The sequence below is a fragment of the Rattus norvegicus genome, chromosome 1 (genome assembly GCF_036323735.1).
Source record: "Rattus norvegicus strain BN/NHsdMcwi chromosome 1, GRCr8, whole genome shotgun sequence".
Taxonomy (NCBI): Eukaryota; Metazoa; Chordata; class Mammalia; order Rodentia; family Muridae; genus Rattus; species Rattus norvegicus.
In genome coordinates, this window is record NC_086019.1 from 92925105 (window position 1) to 92934030 (window position 8926).

General features: G+C 50.6%; 1 protein-coding gene across 1 annotated transcript; it reads right to left on the reverse strand.

Moving 5' to 3' along the window:
• Positions 1–1079: 1079 nt before the first annotated feature.
• Positions 1080–2726, reverse strand: Ifnl1 (interferon, lambda 1). Its single transcript, XM_008759287.2, has 5 exons — positions 2494–2726; positions 1901–1978; positions 1502–1645; positions 1314–1400; positions 1080–1230 (listed from the first exon to the last, which is right to left on the reverse strand). The coding sequence occupies exons 1-5, from the start codon at positions 2662–2664 to the stop codon at positions 1132–1134; spliced, it is 579 nt and encodes a 192-aa protein (XP_008757509.1). The 5' UTR covers positions 2665–2726; the 3' UTR covers positions 1080–1131.
• Between the last annotated feature and the right edge of the window lie 6200 nt (positions 2727–8926).

Below are 8926 nucleotides of genomic sequence, written 5' to 3' on the forward strand. Positions count from 1 at the left end.
ACCTTGAGCTGACGCTCCTGTCTCCACCCCCTCAGGGCAGGGATTGAAGGCATGGACCATCACACCCCACAAGCAGGCCAATGCACATCCTGTTTCAAAGCTCTGGTCTCTCTGTAGTTCACACATGTCTGCCTGTATTAGAGGCCAGGATGGTTACTAGCACACGCTGTGGACATCTGTGGATGAAGATTGTCCTGGACATGGCTGAGGATGTGACTCAGGGGCCACTCTTGCCTGGCACACATGAAGCCTTGGGTTCAATCCCCAGCTCCGTATGAAGACAGATGTGGTGGCACATGCCTGTCATGCCAGCACCAGGGAGGTGGTGGCAGGTGGATCCACGGTGACACAGTGAGTTTGAAGCCAGCCTGAGGTTCAGGAGACTGTGTGTCATCGTGAAACACTGTCCTAGGGAATGGGCTGCTGAGCCACCACTCTGGGAAGCACACGTTGTCCTCACACAGGGTCCAGACGAGAAAAGAGCAAAGCACAGAGGACCCGATCCACCACGGCGGCGTCTTTAGTGAAGCAAGGTTGGTTATTGTGAGACCCTGGCTCGGTGGTCATGCCTGCAAGGCCAGCATCCCAGAGGGGGCAGCAGGACAAGGAGAAATTTAAGGCCAACAGACTACATAGCAAAATGGAGGCCAGCCTGGGCTACAAGAAGCCATCTCAAAAGCAGAAACAAGGAAGAGCATAAACAAGCCTGCTGCCAACACCCGGGACCACAGGCAAGAGATTTTTCCAGAACAACCTAAGAAGATCCATCCTCCTCCAAAAAGAGCCAATTTGCAATCCACCCAGAGGTAAAAAGCAGTAGCTCAGGCTAGACCACAGAGTTCAGAGCAAGAGGAGTGTCCCTGTAGAGCTAAGGCTATGGTCCTTTGCCATGAGGCAAAAGAACAAGAGTCAACACCAACACACACACGTGACACACCACAGAGGTTTTTTATCATTGTGTATTTGAAGAATGTTTACAAAGTAAAAAAATAGACATTTTATGGGGCCTGGGTCTGAGACCCACACATATAAATAAATGCTTTAAAAAGGCATGAATAGCTATAAATTAAGGTGGGGTCTTGGTGCATCCACACAGTGAAGAATTCCAGAAGCTGGCAGGAGGGTTCCAGGTCAGGCACACTGGTCTCCACTGGCCACACACTTGAGGTCCCGGGTGAGCAGGCGAAAGAGGTTGAGGGTGACATAGGCCTTCAGGCAGCCAGGGGTCTCCTGAAAGGACAGGGCTGGCTCAGGGGCTGCTGGGCCTCAGAGCTCCCAGGCCCTGCAGACCCCAGTCCCCTGCCCAGACTCACCTTGTTCTGGGCCTCCTGGAGTCTGTGCAGCCAGCGGGAGAGGAGGCGGCTCTGGGGCGTGGGCTCTGCTGTGGGCTGAGGCTCTGTCTGTGGATCAAGGATGGGGACTGTGAGGTTGCTGCTGGGACTCAGGGCAAGCCCAAGGGGCTAGAGTCACAGTGTGGAGGAGCCAGGGCCCCAGGACTCACACAGGTCTGCAGCTGGGAGTGGATGTGGCTCAGTGTGTGAAGAGGCTGGCCCAGGATGGTGACCAGGGCTGGGTCAGTCATGTTCCCCAAGACCTTCAGTGTCAGGGCCACCTCAGCCTGCAAGGCCTTTTGGCGCTCCTGGACCTGAGTAAGGAGACACGAGAGAGGACCCGTGAGGGAGCAGTGGTGGGAGGTCAAGGGAGACAGGTAAAGGGGACAGGACTGGGGACATCTGAGATGTAGATGGACAGGGGACAGATGAGGAGCCACAGTCAATGGGCTCACACAGTGGACAGGTCGTGGGACTGCTGGTGAGGAAGAGAAGCAGGAAAGTGGAGACACAAATAGCACCCAGATGAGGAGGCCTCTGAGAGCAGACTGTGTCCAGCTCCCACTCACCTGCAGCTGCTGCAGGTCCCCATCCCTGGGCAAGAGGCGGGAAGCGCGCCTCACATCCTTCTGGGGCAGCCCCTCTTCCTGGAGAACAAAGACACAGGTTAGCCTACATAGGAGGGTGAAGGTTAGGTCACCGCAGTGGGGCTGGGGGTGGGTCAAGACAGGAAAGATGAAGTTGATGGCCATTAAGACAGAGATTCCTCCACAGCACTGGTTACAAGATGGCCACTGCACTGTTAGTGAGCAGGAGATAGCCCAACTTGGGAAGGGTGGAGATTATCCTAGTGTAGGAGAGAGTGAGGTTAGCTCACTGAAGGAAGAGTAGAAATTAGTCTCCCGTGTGAATATGAATAGTGGGGCTTAGAATATTACAGAAAATGTTGGTTTTCTGTTCCCACCCAAGAAAGGGTGGACACTAGCTCACTGCAGCAAGAGTAGCTTTAGCCCAGGGGCTAAGGTTAGCCCACTATAGCAGGACTTGAATTCATCCCACTGCAGAAAGTGTGGAGACTTTTATCCCAGTCAGCTTAAGGGATGAAACCCAGAAAGGGAGGGGTGGAGGAGGGTAGCCCACAGAAGGGCAGAGGGAGACTCACAATGGCATCCTTGGCCTTTCTGAAGGCCTGCAGCTCTTGTGGGGACAGAGACTTGAACTGAGCAATGTTGCAATCCTTTGCTTCCACTGGGAGCCTGGTGGCCCTGGGGACAGGGTGAGCTTGGGTTCTTGTCAGCACTGTGGCCAGCAGCAGCAGCAGGAGGAGGAGCATGTGGCCCCCAGCTGTTTCTGTGACACAGAGGGACAGAGTGAGATGTGTAGCAAGGGGGCTCTGGGGACACTCACCCACACACCATTCTGGGGACTCACCTGGCTTCATGTTGCTCGCTGAGGTCTGTGAGGAGTTGGGGACTCAAGTCTCCCTGGAGGTTGTCTCTGGGTCTTGCGTGGTGTCTTTGGCCTGGGTTTCCCTGTGGCTCTCAGCCTGTTGCCGTGTGGGGCCTGAGGGGCTGAGTGTCCAGCGGTGTCTGGAGTGCACTGCCATCCCTGCTCCATGCTTTTAACCTGTCCTAATGGGCAGCCCCAGCTGATGTAGGAAAAGTGAAAATAAGGCAGCAGGTTGACACCTGCCACTAGGGGAGCCCAGGCTGGGGAAGCCCAGAGAGCAGGGTGTGGCGAGAGCAGGTGAGACACTGCAAGGAAAGAGAAAATGACAGAGATCCAGGTCACCTGGGGCAAGGTTCGTCAGGAGGTTCCCACAGGAGCTTGTGGCTGGGGCAGCTTCAGGGCAGAGGCTCAGGTCCTTGGTTCAGTTCTGTGGTAGATACCTGTGCTAGAGAGAAGACAGGCAGATGTCCTGCCTTCTGCTCAGTGTCCCACCCAGGCTATGGAACAGATCCCTAGGAGCTGCCCAGGTGAGGTGTAGAGACCCAGCGTTGCCTGCTGGCTGGAGGGGTTAAAGGCTAAAACCTAAGACCCCACCTCCTGTGGGAAAGGAAGTATGCAGGTGCCCAAAGTCACCCCGTGAACTCTTCAGTTTCTTTCAGATCATCACAGTTTTGGGCTCCCTTAATGTCACCACATGCCGTGTTTGTGTTGATGCTGTCTTTGGATTGTCCGTCTTCCCCGCTCCCAAACCCATCCACCCCTACCTTTCCCATCTCACGTCACTTGTGTCCTCTTCTGCCACCCCCTTCCTCCCACAACACTTCATTTCCCCCCTCAAGGTCCCCTTTTTAGTTTCATGATCTATAGTAGGCCCCCGTGTGAGGGAATGTGGTTGTCTGCCTTTTTCAGTCTGGGTTACCTCATTTACTAAGATAGTATCCTGTCTGTCCATTTCACAGCGCTCTGTGGACTTTCGGTTTTTTCTAAGTGGCTGAATGAAATCCCGCTGCAAATTCTTCCCACATCCACATCATCTGTCTGCTGGTGGGCAGCTGGGATGGTCTCCTCACGTTACCATGAGAAGAGCATCTGAGACCAGGGAGTGCACACATCTCTGGTGGCACTTACGGGCCTCTGGGGTTTGCCCAGGTATGGGAGAGTGGGTCCTATTTTTTTATTTACTTTTTATTTTTTTAGAAACTTCTATGCTGGATTCTATAGTGGCTGCACTATTTTGTTCTCCTCAGCGCTAGATATAGTTGATAAAGCTTCCCCTCGGGGTTGGGGATTTAGCTCAGTGGTAGAGCACTTGCCTAGGAAGCGCAAGGTCCTGGGTTCGGTCCCCAGCTCCGGAAAAAAAAAAAAGAAGAAGCAAAAGCTTCCCCTTGCCCCCACATCCTCACTGGCATTTGTCATTGGTTTTCTTTGAGACAGTGTTTCCCTGTGTAGTTCTGTCTGCTGGGCAACTCACTCTGTAGACCAGGATGGCCTCGCTTCCCCACCGCTCGGATTAAAGGCGTGCGCCACCGCATTCAGTTTTATGATTGGAATTCTGAAGGGGCTTTCTTAATCAGATTACTTGTGGTAAGATGGTCATTTTGATAGTATTGATTCTAAGAATTTGGGAGCCCAGATGAGATGTCTCTATCCCCTAGTGTCACTATCAATTTCTTTTTTACGAGTCCCTACGTTTCCACCATAGAGGCTGTAAAGGTTTTCATCTCCCTGCTTAGATTTATTCCTAGGGTATCTGCATTTATTTATGTATTTTTGACAATTCCATACATGGATGTGACCCACTCTGTTTCTTCTCTTTTTTCTTTTCTTTTTCTTTTTTAAAGATTTATCTATCTTATGTGCATGAGTACACTGTAGCTGTCTTCAGACACACATCTGTAATCAGATCCCATTACAGATGGTGGTGAGCCACCATGGGGTTACAGGGAATTGAACTCAGGACCTCTGGAAGAGCAGCCAGTGCTCTTAACCACTGAGCCAACTCTCCAGCCCCCTTCTCTCCTTTTCTTATCTCTCCCCATTCTTTATTTCACTGAAACAGTCGTGAATGGAATATTTTCCTCAGCAAGTCCATCATTGGCATAAGAAAAGCTGACTGATTGTTTTGTTACGGGATCCCATGCATCCAGGCTAGCTTCAAATCAACATGTAGATAACCTCAAATTTCTGACCTTTTTGCCTCAACATCAAATGCTGAAATTACAGAGGTGCTCCCCCATGCCCAGTTTATACAGCTCTGGGGGACTGAACCAGGGCCTCAGTCACGGTAGGCAACAGTCTATCAACTGATGTTGGGTCTAGCCACAGTTCTATAACAGCCACTGACTCTTACAGCTTGTCACTGAACGTGTTTTGCCAGATCTAAAAGTTTCCTGCTGGAGTCCAGAGCAGCTTTTCTCCATTCGTTCATTCTCTCTTCATCCCCATTTTGGGAAGAAAGTGAGGAACAAGTTCTATGTATCTCAGGCTGGCCCAGAGTTCTTTGTGTAGCTGAGGATGACCTGGAGCTCCTGGTCCTCCTGCCTCTGCCTCCTAGAGATTATGAACCTGTACCGCCGTGCCTAGGATGATTGGCTCTGGGACGGGTGTAGCCAAGCATCTCAGTGAAGGTGTGTGTGATAAGGACCTTCATCCCTGAAGTTGGAGTCTGACCTCGTCCAAGGCGACAGAATAGAATTCTGGAGGATACATGATGGCATGTCTCATGGAGCTCAAAAACAAGATTTATTTTATTTTTGTGTGTCAATTTTTCCTGCGTGCATATATGAACACCACTTGCCTAATGCTCAAAGAAGCCAGGAGATGGCATAGGAGTTTGACGATGTAGGTGGTTGTGAGTCACCGTGTGGGTGATGGGAACCACACCCAGGTCCTAGTGCTCCTATCGACCAAACTGTGTCTACAGCTCTGGCTTTTCCATTTCTTGAGACACTTACACATCCTCGTTTCATGGGAACTTTCTGTATTTTTGAAATGATATATATCTATGTGAGTACTCCATGGCTACCTCTTGTAGCTCAGGTTAGCCTAGAACTCATTAGGTAGCCCAGGCTGAACTCAAATTCATGAACCTCCTGTTCCCAGTTCCAGAATGCTAGGATTTGATTCTCTTTGTAATTGATTCATCTGAGGAAAGCCAGGCATACAATTGCCTTCACTTAGAAACCTTTTATCAAAAATTCAGTTCTTGGTTTCTGGGTGGAAATGCCATTTTCAAGTGCTGAATTCTTTTATTGAGCCGTCTAATATGCTAGCTAGTAAACTCTGTGGCTAGGTGTGCTCACCAGAATCCTAGGGTCCTGCTGCTGGAGGTGGGAGAGGAGTGATCGCCAAATGTCACCCTGATGAGATCCATTTCCACTCAATGTCCACAATACAAGGGACCCAACCTACACCACTATTTGGTTCCATCTCTGATCCTATAGGAAGCCATGGCATCAGAGACACCAGCAGGTCAGCCTTCTTCCCCTAGAGACGCCCTCAAGTTGTCTAAGATTCAGGATCCGTAGGTGGTCCGGTGATGGTCACACACGGGGCAGAGACTGGCTGGACCCCAGCATCTTGCCTCACCTACAGTGTTCACTCAATGTCGGCCCCTGCAGCAGGACCTGTCTTCTACTGTCCCCTGGATGGTGTGCAGGGTGCTGCCCACATTGGGCACTGGTACCTGCATAGCCCGTGGTGACTTTTATGGGCCTGGGTGAGAAACAGTTCACAACTGGGCTTCTCCAACTGGAGTACGTTTTTCAGATTATGATCTCTGGCTCCAGGCACTGTGTGATCTTAGCTTGCAAGAATGTTATAACCAGTAATCTTGTGCCAGAATGGTAGCTGCCCAACCATCAGATACCGAATCCGCTTTTCCTCTCGCGCATCTGTCACTGGTTTTGCCTTTTCCTTTACCATAACCATAGTCAGTCCTGTAGAAGTCACTTTCCACCAAGTTCTAAGTACTAGAGGAATGCAAATCAAGTCTTCAAAACTGAAGTTTCCACCATGACCAAACCTATAGGTGGAAAACTGAGTCCCCCAAACATAAACAAATCCCTGCCCACATACACAGCTTCCTACACATGCCAGGGGCTGGTCTGTGGCTCAGTGGTGGAGCCCCTGCCTAGAATCCCCCAGGGAGGGGCAGGGGGCGTGGCTCAGTGGTAGAGCCCCTGCCTAGACTCCCCCAGTGAGGGGCAGGGGGCGTGGCTCAGTGGTAGAGCCCCTGCCTAGAATCCCCCAGTGAGGGGCTGGGGGTGTGGCTCAGTGGTAGAGCCCCTGCCTAGAATCCCCCAGTGAGGGGCTGGGGGTGTGGCTCAGTGGTAGAGCCCCTGCCTAGAATCCCCCAGTGAGGGGCTGGGGGCGTGGCTCAGTGGTAGAGCCCCTGCCTAGAATCCCCCAGTGAGGGGCTGGGGGCGTGGCTCAGTGGTAGAGCCCCTGCCTAGAATCCCCCAGTGAGGGGCTGGGGGCGTGGCTCCATGGCAGAGCACTTTGTTAATCCATCTTGAGGGGATGAGGACTTAGCTGAAGAATATAGGGCTTCCTCACAGACACAATGCCCTGAGTTCCATTTCCAGCTCTGGGAAAAAAAATTGTTTCTTTTCTAATGTTACTGTAGCCCCAAACCTTTATTTTTGTCACTTTCTATTTCATTTTGTTGTTTCTGTCTCTATAGACCTCCCTTTTGTCTCCTTCTCTATCCCTGTAGGTCTCTACTCTGTCTCTGTTTCACTTTATTTTTTTAAACATATTTTAGATTTGTTTTCAGTTAATTTTTGTTTACTTATTTTATATGAGTGCTCTATCTGGATGTGTGCCTGCAGCCAGAAAAGGGCACCAGATCCTATTACAGATGGTTGTAAGCCACCATGTGGTTGCTGGGAATTGAACTCATGACCTCTGAAAGAGCAGCCAGTGCTCTCAACCACTGAGCCATCCCTCCAGCTCTCTGTTTTACTCTAAACATTAAAGCTACTACTTCTTTTCCTGATAAAATTAGCAACTTGCACTCGTTGGATAAAGCTTACTAAACACAGAAAAGTCTAAAATAGTTGGGGAGGGGTACCCCGTCTATACCACTGTCTCCCTCGTCTCTCAGTTGGTCTCACATCTCACTTGTGGGAGTCTTTCCAGAGCACAGGGAGTGTCGCCTGTATTTATGTGTGTGTGTGTGTGTGTGTGTGTGTGTGTGTGTGTGTGTGTGTGCGCTCTCTCTCTCTCTCTCTCTCTCTCTCTCTCTCTCTCTCTCTCTCTCTCTCTCTTGTTATCAACACTGGTTCCTAAGTATTCCATCCACACAAAAGCCTGCAACCTGGACAGCTGCTGTCAGTCTCAGATTGTCACCTCAGGGAGGTGAATCTATTTTTGACAATTTGTAATTGTTTCTTTTCTTTTCTTCCTCTGAGTGAGCAATGTCCCCCAAATTGGACGCTTGCTGTATACAGTTTGGTAGCCTGCCTTCTCTGTCTCCTCATTACCTCTCGTTTGCATTCTCCCTCATCCTTAATTATAGTGTATCAGTTAGGACCCAGCGGGAAACAGATGGCCCGATCAATTTAGGATAATTGGAGATGGGTTGGGAAGGGATTGCATTTCCAAAAGGGTTTCCTAGTAGAAGGAGATGATGATAGGGGTGAAGTCAAGGCCCTGGGGCCAGCATGGGGCTGGGCAGGACACTTGTAGGTGTGCTTTGGGGGAAAGGGTGGGGAGGAACCGATCATTTGGAGTGCTGTGAGGAGACCAGGATACCCTCTGTGCCTGGTACTATGACTTGGCTGTACCCTATAAACCCAGCCTGTGGTGGCCCCCAGCATGTGGGAGATGTGGAGAGGTCAGGGGAATCTGTTACACACACCCATGTCCCAGCCTCAACAGATTCATTTAGTAACTATTGGTTAGCATAGGTGCTCTCTCCAGCGTTTTCTGGAAACCCTGCTTCTCAGTGGAGACGCAGGCAGGAGATTCATGCTTCTTATATTTTTCACTGGCTTAACTACCTTTCTCACTGGGCGTGGTGGTACATGCCTTTAATCCCAGCATTCAGGAGATACAAGCAAGTGGATCTCTGAGTTTGAGGCCAGCCTGGTGTATATAACAAGTTCTGGGATAGCCAGGGCTATACAGAGAGACCCTGTCTC

Coding starts and splice junctions, on each gene's coding strand:
- Ifnl1 (XM_008759287.2), bottom strand. CDS start 2,664: ATGCTCCTCCTCCTGCTGCTGCTGCTGGCCACAGTGCTGACAAGAACC. Junction 1,979..2,493: donor GAAAGGCCAAGGATGCCATT/GTGAGTCTCCCT, acceptor TTTGTTCTCCAG/GAAGAGGGGCTGCCCCAGAA. Junction 1,646..1,900: donor GGGACCTGCAGCAGCTGCAG/GTGAGTGGGAGC, acceptor CTCCTTACTCAG/GTCCAGGAGCGCCAAAAGGC.